The 17,275-nt window shown below is 46.1% G+C and overlaps 2 protein-coding genes across 3 annotated transcripts in view; one reads left to right on the top strand and one right to left on the bottom strand.

Annotated features, from left to right (window-relative positions):
• Window positions 1-870: 870 nt before the first annotated feature.
• Serpina10 (serpin family A member 10) lies at window positions 871-8,609 on the top strand. The gene is made up of 5 exons (XM_048362494.1): window positions 871-901; window positions 2,323-3,070; window positions 4,701-4,974; window positions 6,894-7,044; window positions 8,134-8,609. Exons 2-5 carry the CDS (start codon window positions 2,374-2,376, stop codon window positions 8,323-8,325), a joined length of 1,314 nt encoding a protein of 437 aa, XP_048218451.1. The 5' UTR covers window positions 871-901; window positions 2,323-2,373; the 3' UTR covers window positions 8,326-8,609.
• A 1,717-nt stretch (window positions 8,610-10,326) lies between these two features.
• Window positions 10,327-17,275, bottom strand: part of Ppp4r4 (protein phosphatase 4 regulatory subunit 4) — a 74,392-nt gene continuing 67,443 nt past the window's right edge. Inside the window, exons 22-25 of one of the 2 annotated variants that reach the window (XM_048362548.1) lie at window positions 16,963-17,056; window positions 14,882-14,970; window positions 12,689-12,833; window positions 10,327-11,284 (exon numbers count right to left, since the gene is read on the bottom strand). In XM_048362548.1, the coding sequence (XP_048218505.1) occupies window positions 11,260-11,284; window positions 12,689-12,833; window positions 14,882-14,970; window positions 16,963-17,056 (353 nt within the window). In that variant the 3' untranslated portion in view covers window positions 10,327-11,259. The remainder of the gene's footprint in view (window positions 11,285-12,688; window positions 12,834-14,881; window positions 14,971-16,962; window positions 17,057-17,275) is intronic. The other variant, XM_048362549.1, reaches the window with a different exon arrangement.

The following is a 17,275-nucleotide window of genomic DNA, read 5'->3' as shown; positions in this document are numbered from 1 at the left end:
AAATTGGTAGAAAGGTAGGTAGATAGACAGATATAGATAGATAGATAGATAGATAGATAGATAGATAGATAGATAGATAGATAGATAATAGCATACACATGAAAAACAGTGGAAGAATAAATACTTTTCTAATATGTATATTTATACATTCCTAATACAGAGAGAGAGAGAGAGATAGCAAGTGAGAGAGAATCTAACTGGTCTGAAACATTGGGTCTCACCTCTGAGACTCCTTTTCAACTATTCTGAGAACAGTCTTGCTCTCCTAAGATCTCGCGTCTTTGTGTGTACCCTTCCCATTGCCAGGAATGTCCTGCTCCCTTTGTATTCCCTTTCTTTGCTTTGAAATAACGGGTTCCTGATAAACACTTGCTGAATACGTTTGTGTGTTTGTTTTTAATTAAAAGGGCACCCATACGCTTGCCTCTATGTTCCTCCTAAAACACAGGTATTTTCCGTATGCTGGGTTTGGGATTTCCTTGTCCAGATACAAACCCAGATCTATCACTTCTTAGCCACGTGATGTCAACAAGTGACTCTGAGTTTTATGCTAAACACTGGAATGATAAAAAAAAAAAAAAACCTACTTCATAGAGTCCTACTATTAAATGACTTAATACATGTTCATGTTTAGAACAGCCCCTCTTACGTAATAAATATACACTAAATGTGTATTATGCTCTATGAAGAAGAAATTTGTGTCTTAAAGGATCGCTGGCCTCCTTCCCTGTGTCTGATTTTCCAGAAGCGCCATCCTCTCTCCCTGCGGAGTGTTAATCAGTAACTGTGTGGAGGGGCTCACACTTTGGAATAGCAAATATTTGCTGGAGGCTTTGGGCTCCGGAGCTCGCACTTGTGTCTCTGGTCTGAATGATCTTCACCGCCCTAGAGTCACCAGCCGGTAAGAGGTGGTGGTGGTGGTGGCAGCGACACGGTCCTGTCTGACCAGGAGGGATGGGAGACATGTCCGGGCGGGGCTCCCACGTGGGGGGAAAGTGGGTCACCAGACAGACAAGTCCTCAGCTGGGGCTGAGGAGGGGGTGGCAGGCCAGACTGCGCATTCAGTTCCCCTCCGCTCTCAGCCCAGAGCCCAGAGGCCGACGAGCCCGGTGCGCCCACCTGGGGCCCCGAGGGAAGGCACCTGCGTCCCGGCCAGGGCCCTGCGTGTGCTCTCCACCGGACCGCTCAGCTCACGGGCAGAGGCCCGAAGGACCAGGGGAGTCGCTCAGTCGGCAAGGGCAGAGACCGCAGGGCGTGACAGCGCTTCCGCTCGGCACACTACCGGTGGAGCTTTCTAAGGATGGCAAGGGGGAGGTTGAGCCGGTGTGCAGACGGGATTTCTGTGGCAGAGAAACGTAGCTCTGAACTCAAGAGTCTGCTACTAAGGGCTCAGTTTACAAAGGAGAGCTCAATATGGCCACGCGAGTGTCCTCGGGCTGCGGTGACACAAACATGACACCAGAGGCTTCAGGCATGCACACGGGTCTCTCAGGGTTCCAGAGATCCCGCGTCAGGGACCAGCGCGGTTGGGGTGGGGTGAGCCTCGCTCGCTGTCCTTCATGAAGGTCCCGCCCTCGTGACCTCACCCAAACCCGAGCACCTCCTAAAGTCCCCACTCCTAAGACCACTGCTTTGGAGGTGACAACTTCCACGTAGGAATCCTAGGACAGAGGTAGTCACTCCATGTCATTAATGGGGATTTCTACTTAAGCAAACAAGCCAGGCCCTGAGTTCAAGTCCCAGGACTGGCACAAAATGATTGGTGATGATGATGATGATGATGATGATGATGATGACGACGATGACGACGACAATGAAGAAGAAAAGCTTTCCTTTTTTCTCGTTTGCTTGCTCCTTGGATCCTGCAAATCCCCCGCCAAATGTGTCACCCACCATCCGGTGGCCCAACACAGAGGGACTGTTTTATGGCCAACCGAAGGCAATGCCTGAAGCAGATAGTGAGTGGTTTGGGAGGCCCCTGAGTCACCTCTGGCCTTGCTTTGCCACCCTACACACACACACACACACACACACACACACACACACACACACACACACACACACACGGCCTCCTGTCCCCAGAGAAGAAGGCTGTGTAGAGAGGCAGCAGACTGACTAGGAAAAGGAGCGCTGAGCAGGGGATGGGAACAGAAGGAAATTTGGCTCTGGAGAGTTTCTGTCCAGATTCTCCTGGGCAGGGCTGACCTGCACAGCCTGACGTGAACTCCTGGGGTCCCCTCAGGAAGGAGGCTGGGCCCTAGGGGAATGTGTCCCACCGTATGAGGGTGACACGATGCCAGCTCTGGTGTCTCTTCTGCCCAGGAAGACTCGCCCCGCAGAGAGAAGCAGTGCTTGGTCTCCAGAGCTGACCGCATGCAGGGCGTTTCAGGCCTTCTGCTCCCTATCCTCGTGGCAGGGGTGTGGCTGGCGCCCAGCTTGGCCCTCAGCCCCCATGGGCCAGAGGACCAGGCGGGGCTGGAGGCTCCTCGGAACCAGACATGGGGGGATGTGCCAGCCCCCCTCGGAGGCCCTGAGGACGGCGAGGAAGCCTGGCTGAGGGCCAGCCAGCAGCGACTCTCCAAAGCCGCCACAGACCTTGGGTTCGGCCTGTTGCGGAAGCTTTCCCTGAGGCACGACGGCAACGTCATCTTCTCCCCTTTCGGGGTGGCCATGGCTCTGGCCGGCTTGATGCTGGGGGCCCAAGGGGAGACCAGAGCCCAGGTGGAGCGAGGACTCCGCCTGCAGGCCCTGAGCCCGATGGGGTCCCTCACCCTGCCCACCCTCTTTAAGAGGCTCCAGGAAACCCTGTCCAGCAACCAGGAGCTGGGCCTCACCCAAGGGAGCTTGGCCTTCATTCACAAGGATTTCGAGGTCAAAGAGGCCTTCCTCAACCTATCCAAGGCGTACTTCAACACAGAGTGTGTGCCTACGGATTTCCGAAATGCGTCCCAGGCCAGGGGACTGATGAACCGCCACGTCAACAAACAGACGCAGGGGAAAATCCCCAAGCTCTTTGACCAGATTAATCCCGAAACAAAATTAATTCTTGTGGATTACATCTTATTCCAAGGTACTTCAATACGGTTCTGTTTCCCCAAAGCCCTACAGTCCTATTGCTGTCTCTTCCTTTCTCCTTCCTCTGTCCAGCGTCCTCGGAGACCCCAGCCCTCCTCCCCCTACATGCCTGTGCTCCTTAGAATTGCCACACCATCCCCACCCAGTTGTCTTCTGATATTTGGGAGTGGAGATAGTGTGGGATTGTTTGTGTAAATGAGAGAGAGGGAGGTGTACCAGGTGTGGGACTTGAACTCAGAGTCTGGGCACTCTCCCTTAGGTTTTTCACTTAAGGCTGGTGCTTTACCGCTTGAGCCACAGCTCTACTTCCAGCCTTTTTGGTTGCTAATTGGAGATAAGAGTCTCATGGACTTTTCTGCCCAGGATAGCTTCGAATCATGATCTCAGATCTCAGCTTCCTGATATGCTAGGATTACAAGTGTGAGCCACCAGGGCCTATATGGGACTATATATATATATTTTTTTTTTTTTAAAGAATATTATCTAAGAGATTGAGGATTGCAATTTTGCTTCTTCAGTCTCTGTGACCTGGAGCAACGAACAGAAATCTCCTTGGATTTTTAATACAGAAAGTACAGGTGCTTGCTGTAGTTATAAGGCCTTGTGATCTAATGAATGTAAGTGCTTGTCCGCCCTTGGCATGTGCGAGACACCACATCCATGTGCACAATTGATTTTCTTGATCACCAGCACAGCAGGTAGAGCACGGGCTACTGTGAAAGATGGGTGGGGTGGAGGGTGTGAGTGTAATCAGGGTCACAATGTGAATGGTACAATCCCCTGGTACAATCCAATGCCCATCCTGGGCCTCTGGGTTCCAGCTCTAACAGGGCACGAGCAGAGAGCTGGCACTGGGAGATGCCCAAAGCTTGGGGTGGGGAGTCACTTTGCAGACATTGAGGGCAATAGGCTGTGTGGGTCATCTGCCCCCCAACACCCTGGGGGCTTCCCCAGTGTGCTGGTGAAGGTGGTGGTGGACTATTCCAGAGCCACACAAAGCAATGGGCCAGAACCCCTTCCCTGCGGGATGTGTATGTTTGCACAAGGGCTCACCAGGGACCCTCACGTAGGTGGGGCCCTCTCCTCCAGGCCTGAGTCCGCCACCAGGAAATGGGAGGGACTTGTTCAGGTGTAGATGGTGGCGAATCAGGGCACGTGTGCTGGTGTGCGATCCCCACAAGGGTTAAGGGTAGACCTGAATTTTGGTATTTGGGGGAATTCCTTTGGCCTGAGCTAGGGTCCAAGCCAACGTGCCTTTCTGGGGTCGAGGGCGGGAGAGGGGCGCAGAGGGAAACAGAGCTCAGCGCCCTGTGGCTGGAGCAGGACCAGGCTGTTTTCCATGTAGGCTCTTTTCTTTTTTTTTTTTTTTTTCATTTCTTTATTGTCAAAGTGATATACAGAGGGGGTTACAGCTTCATATGTAAGGCAGTGAGTACATTTCTTATCCAACTTGTTACCTCTCCCTCATTTTCCCCCGCCTCCCCCCCCCATTTCCCTCTCCACCCATGAGTTGTACAGTTGGTTTACCCCATGTAGTTTTGTAAGCATTGCTGTTGCATCGGTTCGTCTTTTTATCCTTTGTCTCTCGATTTTGGTACTCCCTTTCCCTTTTCTGGCTTGTTCAGGGAAGTGGCTGGCCCCGTTCGATCCTGCCTTCACTGACAATGACGCTTTCCACCTGGACAAGTACAAGGCTATTAAGGTGCCCATGATGTACCAAGCGGGCGAGTTTGCCTCCACCTTTGATAAGAATTTTCGCTGTCACGTTCTCAAGCTGCCCTACCGAGGAAACGCCACCATGCTGGTCATCCTCATGGAGAAAACAGGGGACCACCTGGCACTGGAGGACTACCTAAGCTCAGACCTGGTAGAGACATGGCTCCAGGACATGAGAACCAGGTATGCAGGAGGCTTGCCCACGCTGACACAGACTCGGGCTGGCACTCTGAAAGCTCTCCACAGCTCCCTCCTGTGCCGTCTCCCTCCGTCTCAGTGAGCTCTGAGCCCCCAGGGGCAGAGACAGCACTGGTGCGGTCTCCACTCCATCTCCAGCATCAGTCACGGCACCTGGCTCGTTCATGCATTCACTGAGCAAGTACTGACTCCCCCAGCCACATCCACACACGCTAGGCTAGGCAAGGCATGCCGCAGTGCACCTGCTGCCTTCTTTCCATGAAGGCAGACAACCAAGATGAGGCCAGGGAGAGAGAACGGGGCGCAAGCAGTCAGGGGGGCTCACTAAGAGGAAGTCAGGAACATCTTCAGGACGAGTCATCTGCCTGTCTGGGAGAGGGGTTTAGAGGCAGAGGTGGGAAGGTTCTGGGCCTGAGTGAGGAGCAAGGTGGCCAGTGTGGCCACAGCTATTGGAGAGGAGGCCAGAGAGGAGGCTGGGCTCCACCCCACCCCCACCCCCGGCACACCCTTCACCAGCCAGGAAAGACTGGAGCTCTGCTGGAAGGCTCTGAGAGGTGTGCCAGGATCTGACCAAAAGGCCCCCCAAGTTCCTGTGTTGAGAACAGACATGGGAGGAGGCGAGGGACAGCAAGGAGGCCCATTAGGTGGAGGTCAGGGAGCTGCTAGGAAGCAATACCACTGCGTAGAGCATGACACAGGGGGAGAAGTGGATGTGGGTATCTGGGGGAGAGGCTGGCAGGCTTTGCTCATGGACGGCATGCCTGAGGTGAGGGGTGTGGAAAGAGAGAGACAGACCATGCAGTCCTTGCCAAAGATGGTTATAAAATGTTGGCCTCAATAGGAAGGATGGATTTGCCATTTGGGGGAAGAATGTAGGAAAGAACAGGTCTGGGGTGTAGGTTGAATAGTTCAGTCTTAAAATCGGTATCAGAAATATCTCCATCCCAGTAGACATGCCAAGAAGAGCCATGGTCCAGGCTGGAGCTATGAATCTGGGGGTTAGAACCACGAGAGCAGGCGCAAGTGCCCGGCATGAGGCACCGTTTGCTTCATGAATGAGTTCATCGTCAGGACATTCTGACTGCCCGGCCCAACCATGCAATGAGACAATAAATAAAGAGATTCCCATGACTAGGGGGGAGTGAATTCGTATTTGTGAAGGGCGGACTGCACGCCAGACTTTGTTCTATGAACGTAGCATATGCGCATTGCTCTTCTGAAGCACTCTGGGTAATGGCTACCGCTGTCTTTGGCTACATTTCACAGAACAGGAAATTGGGACTTCTTAAAGATTCATTTGGTATCAATTAGTTTTCATGTTTTATTCTTAAGACACAGAACTCATCCTTCCAAACACCATATTTTGAGAGAACTTCAATGTAGAAAATAGGTGACCTCAGAGCCTTGCTGGTTACAGATGACAGGGGCGCAAGTCCCATGGCGCCCCGTGCCTGTCCCTCCCTGGAGTCCTAGGCTTCTCCTGGGGAAGAGCATGCAGGCACTGGGGCTGGGAAGGGCGTCCTCCAGGAGTCTGCAGGGATGCAGGGAGCAGCTACTGGGTTGGTTCTTAAAACAAGGAGAAAATAGAGTGGCCTTCCTAGCTCCAAAGTCTACAAGCCATGGGGTGAGACTGGAGTTGGGTCACAGAGGCTGACGTAAGAATGCTTTCTAAAGCCGCAAGTATTTCCTATGAGATGGAGGTGGGAAACGGTGCCCAGCCAACTAGACACTCCAGAATGGAAATCACCTCAGAGGAAGGAAGGAAGGAAGGAAGGAAGGAAGGAAGGAAGGAAGGAAGGAAGGAAGGAAGGAAGGAAGGAAGGAAGGAAGGAAAATGTGTCCTTTTCAGTGATGAGGGACTGTGGCTTTGCCTACATTTCACATCCTCTGTCCTTGAACCCCAGGAAAATGGAGGTTTTCTTTCCCAAGTTCAAGCTGGACCAGAAGTATGAGATGCATGAGCTGCTTAAGCAGATGGGAGTCAGAAGAATCTTCTCGTCCTCAGCTGACCTCGGCGAACTCTCGGCGACAGCCAGAAATCTTCAAGTGTCCAAGGCAAGCCAGGGTCTGCGCCGGGGCCCGGTCCTAAGCGCAAATGCCACCGACACCAACAGACATTTTGCGAATCACTTAATTTTCCTAAGATGTCCAGCTGTAGTCATTAAATCCCAACCATCTGAAATAGCACCCACGTTGGGTGTTTTGAGAATTTCCAGCCATGTTTCTCCACCACTCTTCAGTGTAGTCTCTCCCTCTTCTCCACCTATGCCCAAAAAGTTTACCCCTGAAATGGACTGGCTTACCGGTTCATCATCATGAAGCCGCACAGCCTTTCCTGACTCATACCCCAACCCTTCCAGACCTCCTTTCCCCAACACCCCTGCAGGAGAGCCCCCTGGCTTCAGAGTCTCTGTCCCCAACGCCCACCAGCTTCTGTGGAATGCAGCCCAAGCCACGTGGCTACCTTTAAAACACAATGATAGCGCTGGGGAATAAAGCCGTACCCCAGGAAACAGAGAATTCCCAGGTGTCAGGGCTGTGAATATGGCCTGGTGGCAAGAGTGCTTGCCTCCCAGGTATCATTATGCTGCTATTTTCATCGTCTCTCAGACTAATCAGAGGTACATCATCCATATCACCTTAGATTCCTGCACAGAAGTACCTCCCAAACAGACAACAGGACTCTGTGTGACAAGCAGAGTCAGGGCGCTGGCACCGGGGCAGGCCTTGGGGCAGTACTAGGGCAGGCTGGCTGCCTTGAAAGACAAACCACTCACTGCCTGTCCCTGCCTGAGAGAAAACTCAAAGGACTCAGATCAAGGCAGCACCATCCACCTCCGAGGGGGCCCAGACCACTTACTTACTGAGCACAGCACAAAGTGTATGCTCAATACATATGTATTAGAACTCTGCCAGCCAGAGTTCTGGCTCCAGGCCGATGTACTTCACAAACCCCATTTCCCACTGGGTCCCCCCAGCCTCCGAGGGCTTAGATTTTGAGGCAGTCCCTGGCACACTCTCAACAGATGGGCTGCGCGCCTAAAACCTAGGAGCATGGCCAGGCAGGTGGGGCCACTGGGGAGCATCGTCAATCCCCTCTTTCCATTGCCACACAAATGATCTTCCCGTTGTCTCCTTTCCTAGGTCTTACAGCAATCTGTGATTGAGGTGGATGAGAACGGCACAGAGGCAGTGGTAGGAACACTGTCAGAAATCATGGCATACTCCATGCCTCCCATCATCAAGGTGGACCGGCCGTTTCATTTCATGATCTATGAGGAGACCTCTAGGATGCTCCTGTTTCTGGGCAGGGTGGTGAACCCGACTCTCCTGTAGCTTAGATCTGCTTGAGTGCTCAGTGTGGCGGGAGGGGCTGACCCCCGCAAGGCAGGTGTTGGCACTGGGTTGTGAAGGGAGAACTCCCAGCCTGTGTCCATTTGGGCTAGCATTACATTGGTAAGTATTTTTAGATATGGGTACAGTCTGTCCAGCAACTTAGGCTTGTTCCTAGGAGCCTTTGCTCACTGAAGCCTAGCTGGGGGGAACCTCTGCCTTTCTCTGCTGCACACACACTTGGACTACAAGAACTGCCAGCCAGAATATTTCAGGATAAAGCCTTTGGGGGAGATATGAACATTCTCACTGAGTCATGCTCCCCCCCCACCCCCGGTGCAACTAAGTGTTTAAACTCAGTCTATTACGGAATTACATCTTGCGTTTTACTTCAGTCTATTATGGAATTACATCTTGTGTTTTACTTCAGTCTATTATGGAATTACATCTTGTGTTTTACTTCAGTCTATTATAGAATCACATCTTGTGTTTTACTTCAGTATATTATGGAATTACAGCCTGTGTTTTACTTCAGTCTATTATGGAATTACATCTTGCTGATCAGGACTGGGAGAAAATTGCCATAATCAGTCCTGATTAAGGTGTCTGGCTCAATGATACCCATGGAGCATCCAGTCCCCGGGCATAGGGGGTGAATATTTTACAAATGGATAAGGAAAATGAAGAAACCTATTGGAATTGTTACAAAAAGAGGGGTGGGAGGGAAAAGGAAGGAGCATTTGATAGGGAGGATGGATTTGATCAGGGAACGTTGTAAGCATATATAGAGACATCACAGTGAATTTCAGTGCACAACTAATATATGCTAATAAAAACAGCCCCCCCCATGGTTAAACAGACCAAGAGAACTTGGTCTAAGATAAAAGGGAAATAGTAACATGCCCCTCCCCTTCCTCCCTGGGTACTCTTAGGAGTTGGTCATCTTCTGTTCCAGAAACAAGAACTGTTTAGGAGTTCATTGATTCTTAAATAAAAGTCCACTGGATTGGCTAAATGTCTAACTGCATTTTTGTCCATTGCTATCTAAATGTATAAACATACCCAAAGTTTCTGGGCAAGGTGGTGAACCCAACATTCCTGTAACTCAGATGTTCACAAGCTCTGTGCAACAGGCGGTGCTGGACCCCAGTGTTGGCCCTGGGTTGTGGGGGAAGAGCTCGCCCTGTGTCCAGCGAGCGTGAGCTATCTTCAGATTAATGCAGCACTAAATGAATGCATTCAATTTCTGCTGTAAGTAGAGATATATGTGTCACCAAGTTATTTTCTGTTTTTTTATCTGTCCTTACAAGCAGGATTTTAACTATTTTTTTTCATTTTAGAAGTTACCATGTTTGTGGGGGAGAACGAGAAAAATTTTGATTAACTGCTGTAATTGAGAATTTAATAACTAAGCAACTGCCTGTTCTACACTGCTGAACTTTATAATTCATGGTGATTATTCTCTATCAAATCACTCTCCTCTTTCCCACATGCATAGGAGGAATATAAAACTTGTAACTCTGCAAACTGAAATTGCTTTATTTAAAAGAACCAGTCAATGCTGACTAGAAAGAAATGCAGCTCTGGTGTGCTACTGTGCACCATAGAATCCCCCGCCCATAAATACATTCAATTTCACATCACTAATAGTTAAAATCCAGACACACACGGAATTTCTTTAAGCATGATGGTTAAGTTTCTCCCGCCTATGGGATCTATAGCAACTTACCTGTTTGTCGTCTTAACAAGGACACTGTGAATGACAAGCATGGTTCCAGAGAGGCCAAGGGGAAGAAAATGGCTTTGGAAAGTATCCCTAAGTAACTATTCTCTGAATGATTGTACGCTGACATAAAAGGAGAGGCCTGGTTTTCTAATTACAGAATAAAATGCAGGAGAGTATTTTAAACCTTTTTTACAAACCCGGATATCTCATGAACCTATGTTCATTTTGTGTAAATTCAGTGTCCATTTCACATTATAAAAAGTAACCACACACACGTATGCATTCACAAGTCAGATCATCTTTATCATACATCAATATATTTAAAAAACAAATATTTCCTAATATCCATATATTATATGCTGATTGCATTTTGAAGTAGAGAAGCTGACAATAGCTTCATACACTGTATCTCAAGAACTGACATTTTGAATTGACAACTGTATTTGTTCCACAGGCAAATTTTGATGGAAAAAGTAGCATCAGTACAAATGCTGTCCACATGGCTTAAGCATGATAGCTTGCAATAACAGCTGATTCAAACTAGATTCATCATTTTTATTTTAATAAGGACAAATACAACCTAAAATGTAAACGGAGTATTTATAAAAGAAATTCTTGTGGGAAATAAAGAAAATCATCCATCTATTATTTTTAGGTATTTGTAGCTCAAAGTTCTTGGAACTCTTTGCAGAATTTTCACTGCCAAATCGAAATGTGGGATGTTCCCGTGTCACACTGTCACCACAATCACACCAGTGAGAAGACCGCAGAAGCCGTTCAGTGTGACCATCCCACTGGGCTCCAGGAGCCGTGAGAAAGGCAGGATCTTCCTTACCTCCCCCGTGCCCGGTGAGGGCAATTTCAGCTGATTTAGACTCTCGTGCCATCTCTAAATGCTCAACCCTAGAACAGCAAAACAGCTTGTTCTGTGTCCACTCATGCCCCCAAAGCTGTTTTCTGTTACACTGCACCTTAACACTGGAATTCTGTTACCACATTATTAAGAAACATATATCATACCTGCTAGGGAATCTAATTCCAAATATGGTAAGTTTAATATCGGCTGCCATTATGTCTCTTTTCCCATTCTTTTTTAAAAAAAAAAAAGAAAAAAAGAAAAAAAAACTTTAAGAAAGTCCAGCCATTGCTTTGGCTTTGTCCATCAATCATATCATCTCCAAGGATTGTGCCTCCTTCATCAAGAAGTTGAGTTAAGGGTTGGATTTCCTGGACTTTCTGAAGGAGAGAAGAAAGTAAGAGAGACAGAAAAAGGGAAGAAGGGAAGACGAGAAAGAGGAAGGGAGGCAGGTGGGCACGCAGAAAGGACGGAGGAAGGGAAAAAAAAGACATGAAAATTTTTATCAATATAATGTTTAAAGTAAATAAATATATAGACAAGCTACTTTGAATACACTTCATATATGAGAATCCTGGTAAGAGAAAAAAGAATTACACATTAAAGATACTCAGAATTATCTTTAAATGACAAAAATATATCTGCCCATGACATAATATTTAATTATCATAAGCCTTTTCTGCATTTTTCATTCTGTCTAAACACAGTGGAAATTGTGCAGGTCTAATTATACATATAGCAATCACCTGGCTTTAGAAAATGTAAGATATACACCTGTATTTCTCTACCGCTTCCAAATGCAACATGTGTCATTCTGGCTTATTTATTTTTCCTGAAAATAATTATAAACATTTGGGGGAGGGGAAATGTTGCTTTGGTTTGGTTTTTGGTGCTGGTCTTGGGCCTGAACTTAGGGACTGAACATGTCCCTAAGCTTTTCTGCTCAAGGCTAGCTCTCTACCACTCTACAAGGCTAGCCACAGCTCTGCTTCTGGCTTTTGGGGTGTTTAACTGGAGATAAGAATCTCATGGACTTTCCTACCTTGGCTGGCTTCAAACCACAATCGTCAGATCTCAGCTTCCTGAGTAGTTAGGATTACAAGTGTGAGCCATCAATGTCCAGCAATTCCTAGGTTGTTTTGTTTAAGTTATCTGCTAGGAGCTGGAGATGGTAGTACATGCCTGTAATCCCAGCACCCAGGAGGCTGAGGCAAGAAGATTGAGTATTCCAGCCCAGCCTGGGCTACATAGCAAGTCTGAGGTCAGCTTGGGCTGCACAACAAGACCTAGACTCAAAACAACAAGTGGGTGGGGGAGAGAGGTGGACGGAAAGACAAAAGAATGTCTATGAATTTAGTTAGATATGTTTGCAAATACGCCAGAATTCATAATCTCTGATTCTGATCAGGTGGAGGTTCAGGAACTCCATGAAAAGAGCAGACCTGTAACTGGAGGTTGAGCATTTTGACCAAATCATTTGTATGCTTTGCAATAGTTTATGGTGATGCTTATGATACTATCCTTAGAAATGTTTACAAGAAACAAAGACTTCAATAACTCAAACAATACGTATAATACAGAAAAGAACCATGGGCAAAGAGAATAGAAAGCTTTATGGCGTCACTGCAAGGGACACTGCAGTGTGTGCCACACTCCCTCACAGAGCCTCCCGCGACAAGGGCCCCCGGCTCAGCTCTCTTCTACTCTCGGGGCGGCCCATGAGAGGGAAGCCATGGCACTGAGCAGGCAGAGCAGCGGGCACTTGGCAGCACACAGGTACTTACAAGGTGGCCTTCCGAGGCGGTGCGTCCTTACTTCCACCGCTCTTGGTATCCGTGCTACCTGTCCCCCGCGAGGTACTCGGCAATTGGGAATTGGGAGAGAAGGAAGGTGGAACACTACTGGCATTTCGAGGCCGGAAGGAGTCATCTGGAAAGAATGCACGTAGAGAATCAAGCACACCAAGGGTACCAAATAGAAGGGAAGGCTAAGGACCGCTGACATCATCTCTTTTAAAACAGTTGTTTTATATAGTAAATGACTCCAAGTCAGGTTTGGGCAAGTATATATTCCCATGAGGCTACTGCTACCCGTGGGACGTCACTATGAACCCCGCCTCCCCCTCCCTCCCAAAACCACTAGTCACAGCAGATGGAATTTTCTAAAATTTTATATAAAGAGAATAATAGAATTTTTCATCTGGCTTCTTTTATATTATCAGCATAATTGATATTTATTCAGATTGGGTATATCAGAACTTCATTCCTCCTTATTTATTACTAAGTATTGTATGGATATGCTAAGTTTATCTATAATATAGTTTGGCAGACATTTGGATTTTTCTAGTTTTTTACTATTGTACACCAAGCTGATAAGAATATTCATGTCTAAGCCGGTATGTGGATCTGTTCTAATGTTCTTCGGCAAGTGCCTCAAAGTAGAATTGCTGCATCATTAACTACACAGTTATCTTCAGAAAAGATGGCCAAAGTGCTGTTCACATTTCTTTCTTTCTCTCTCCTTCCCTCTTCTTCCTTCAAATTGCCTTTCTCAACTCTGGCAGCAATGTATGGCAATATTAGAGAACTCCACAACCCCCCAATGACCTTGGAAAGGGCTCCACATCCTCCCATTGACCTTGTACACAGTGTTCCATAGCCTCCCATTGACCTTGCAGGTAATGTTCCACATCCTCCCACTGACCTCGTAGAGTGCTCCTCATTCTCCCACTGACATTCCAGACAGTGTTCCACATCTTCTCCTTGACCTTGCAGAGCTCCACATCTTCCCATTGACCTTGTAGACAATGCTCCCCATTCTCCCATTGACCTTGTGGACAGTGTTCTACATCATCTCATTGACCTTGTAAAGTGCTCTATGTTTTCCTATTGACCTTATAGAATGTTCCATATCCTCCCTTTGACCTTGTGGAGTGTTCCGCATCTTCCCATTGACCTGGCAGAGTGCACTGATGTAGTGTTCACATTCTCAAATTGTCCTTTATTGACCTTAAATTTCAACATCCCTAACAATCACTGATGTTAAACAGCTTTTTATACACTTTTACACACTTATGTGTGTATAAATCTCATTGCAAAGTTCAAGCTAAAAGTTTTGCCCATTTTAAAATTAGTTGCTGTGTGTATGAGTATGAGTGTGTGCGTGTATGTGTGTATGCACCTGTCCTTGAGCTTTCCTGCTCAAGGCTGGCATTCTGTTGGGTCAAAGCTCCACTTCTGGCTTTTTGGAGTCTAATTATAACAATATAATATTTTCACTGTCCTAAAAGTCCTCCAAGCTCTACTATTCTCTCTTTCCCCAGGCTCTGCCAAGCACTGATCCTCTCACAACTGGTTTCTAAGTGGGTCACACAGTATGAACATTTTTCAGATTAGCCTCTTTCATTTAGTAACATGCATTTCAGGTTTGTCCATGTGCGTTTAGGGCTTGCTAGCTTATTTTTATTTACTTATTGTTGAGCATGGCTTTTTCACACTGTAATGGCAGAGTAGAATAACTGTGGTAGGAATTTGACTAGAGGCTACAATGTTTACAATGCAGCCCTTTACAGAAGCTCTGACCCATGGAACCAATTTTCAAGTATATAAGGTAGATGGTAAATAGTTAGCTGTAAGTGATATATTGTGAATTCCTACTGTTTTTACTTCCTTAAAAATTATTGAAAAAAATCTGTCTGTGCCTCATCTGGCCCACAGATTATGGCAAAACCACCTACTACCTAGCTTTGGCCATCTTTTATCTTTTGTAAGTATTAAGCTCTGAGTATTGACAGAGGGGAAATAAAATAGAATAGCCAAGGATTTACCCTTGTTGCTAAAGAAACGCTTAATTTTTTAAAGCATTTGGTAAGGATATACATTTAGAAAAATACCATGCCTAGAAAAAAAAGTCATTTAAAGCAAATAACCTTTTTTTTAAATATAGTAACTTTTGGAAGAGCGGAGATTGCTACTTACCAGGTAGTGAGATCGCAGAGGTCTTCGGCAGCCCAGAGACAGAAGGGACATAAGCTGCTGGGGAGCTTTTACTAGAAAACAATGACTTCCTTTAAAAATACAAGAATACACTTCCTTCAATTCGTCACCTTATACTGCAGCTGTTACAATCATTTTTGGCTCATACTTCCCTCTACTTATAAAACATGCTTGCTGCTTTTTTTTCCTTTTGTTATACTTCGAAATACTTGATGCTTCAAAAGCACTGCCTGAAGCTTTGTTTAATCAGAATTACCGTTTTGCTTTTGTTATGCAACCAAGCCTGTAAAATGGGTAAACATTTTCCTGGAAATCACTTATCTGTAGTTATAATCCCTTTACATTTTTTATACTATTATATTATAAAGCTGAAATACAGAGGGGTTAAGTTTCACAAGTCAGGTAATGAGTACATTTCTTTTTAGACATCACCCTTTCCTTCACTGTCTCCCCGTTGTCTTCCTCTCATCCCACCCCTAAGTTGTATACTTAATTTTCAACGTAGTGTCTAGTGAGTACCACTGCTGCATTTCCTCACCCTTTGTCCCTCTATTTCTGTGCCCCCTTGCCCCCCAAAGACAGATAAACGAACAGACAAGATGAAAAGAAAACAACAACCACCCAAAAAACCCTCATTTCCATTTCCCGGAGTTCATTTCGATAAGCATTATTTTATATGATCAGAGGCACACGGGCACTGCACCTCTGTGTTCCTCTCCTAAGAAGTTATAATCCCCTTTGTTCCTCCCGGGATCTATAAGCTAGAAACTCCAGATGAACTAGGTAATTTTTAAAAAATCTAGAGTAAGTTGTCATTAATATAGGAAATGTGGTTTTTTGTAACATGTTTAGCTTTGGGGAAGATGAACACTTTCAAAGACATTCATGTTTTCTCAAAATTATTTTGCTTGTCCATTGACATGCAGCTGTTAAATATCATATTTATACAACACATATAACAAACCACGGTAATTTAAGCTGTTTCTCACAATCTTAAATACATATTGTTTCTTAGGCCAAAAAAGAAGCCATTTAGGCACTGAAGGCTCAGGCTTGTAATCCTCCTTACTCAGGCAGCTGAAATCTAAGGATCTTAGCTGGAAGCCAGCTCAAGCAGGGAAGTCCATGAGACTCTTTATCTCTAATTACACACACACACACACACACACACACACACACACACACACACACACACACACACACACACAGAGCCAGAAATGGAGCTTTGGGCTCAATCGGTAGAACATTAGTCTTGAGCAAAACAAGTTCAAGGAAAGCCCTTAGGCTCTGGGTTCAAGCCCCAGGGCTGGCACAAAAAAAAAAAAAAAAAAGGAAGCCAGACATTCATTGATTCATTCATTGATTGCTAGGTATAATATGTTCCATAGTAAGGACTCACACGGTTATGCCTCATACCATTATGTGTGTCTAGAAACATGCTGTGGCTTTTTCACTGACTAATATAAGTGAAAGTGGATGTTACATTCACTGCCATTTAGAAGTTAAATGGCACATATGATGGCCTACTTCTTTATAAATGTTGTGTGCATTTTTATCACAGCTTATACAACATCATGGCAATGTTCTTCCTAGAATACCAGGCTATCTATGTTTACAAAAATGGTGGACTTAGTTCTTTTTTTTTGTTGTTGTTGCCAGTCCTGGGGCTTGAACTCAACTCAGGGCCTGGACACTGCCCCTGAGCTTCTTTTGCTCAAGACTAACACTCTACCACTTGAGCCACAGCGCCACTTCTGGATTTTTCTGTTTATGTGATACTGAGGAATCGAACCCGAGGTTTCATGCATGCCAGGCAAGCACACTGTATATTATTTACCTATATTATATATCTATAATACCTATATTATTTATCTACCTCTAAGCCACATTCCCAGCCCAGACTTTTCATTCTTTAATCTAACAACCTTTACATAAAAAACAAATTATTGGTCCATAAAAATGCAAGATTAAGTCTGGTTTTAAAATAATGTAAGTATTTCATTAAAAGAAAACATATATCTATAAAATAAAAAAACAAAAAGCAAACTGCTGACAGATCATACTTAACACACTTCTCTAAGTTGCCATATTTTGCGTGAAAGCCTTGATTATTGAAAGACTGGCTTCGAATCAATTTGGATTTCTTGATTTCTTTGCCTAGAGTAATAAGCAGAAAGAAGGAAAACGCAAGTGTTCAGTTGATGCTTAGCTTCCAGCCTCTCCTTTCTTCTCCTCCCCTCCCCCAAGCCATTCCCAATAAACACCAATGGCCTGAGCTGACTGAAGTATCTCTTACCCACACTCTTACCCCAACTACTGAAACAACTCAGGGAAAAAGGCTAAAGATACTCTAGAATAACGTATCTCACTTGACAC

Source organism: Perognathus longimembris, chromosome 14 (assembly GCF_023159225.1).
Source record: "Perognathus longimembris pacificus isolate PPM17 chromosome 14, ASM2315922v1, whole genome shotgun sequence".
In the NCBI taxonomy this organism is placed as follows: domain Eukaryota; kingdom Metazoa; phylum Chordata; class Mammalia; order Rodentia; family Heteromyidae; genus Perognathus; species Perognathus longimembris.
Note: the sequence above shows the minus strand (reverse complement) of the source record. Positions and strands in the feature narration are given on the sequence as shown.

Excerpts from the sequence above, each read along its gene's own strand:
- Serpina10 (XM_048362494.1), top strand. The coding sequence starts at position 2,374 with ATGCAGGGCGTTTCAGGCCTTCTGCTCCCTATCCTCGTGGCAGGGGTG. Across the intron at positions 3,071-4,700 it reads GGATTACATCTTATTCCAAG|GGAAGTGGCTGGCCCCGTTC; the intron begins GTACTTCAATAC and ends TGGCTTGTTCAG. Across the intron at positions 4,975-6,893 it reads CTCCAGGACATGAGAACCAG|GAAAATGGAGGTTTTCTTTC; the intron begins GTATGCAGGAGG and ends CTTGAACCCCAG.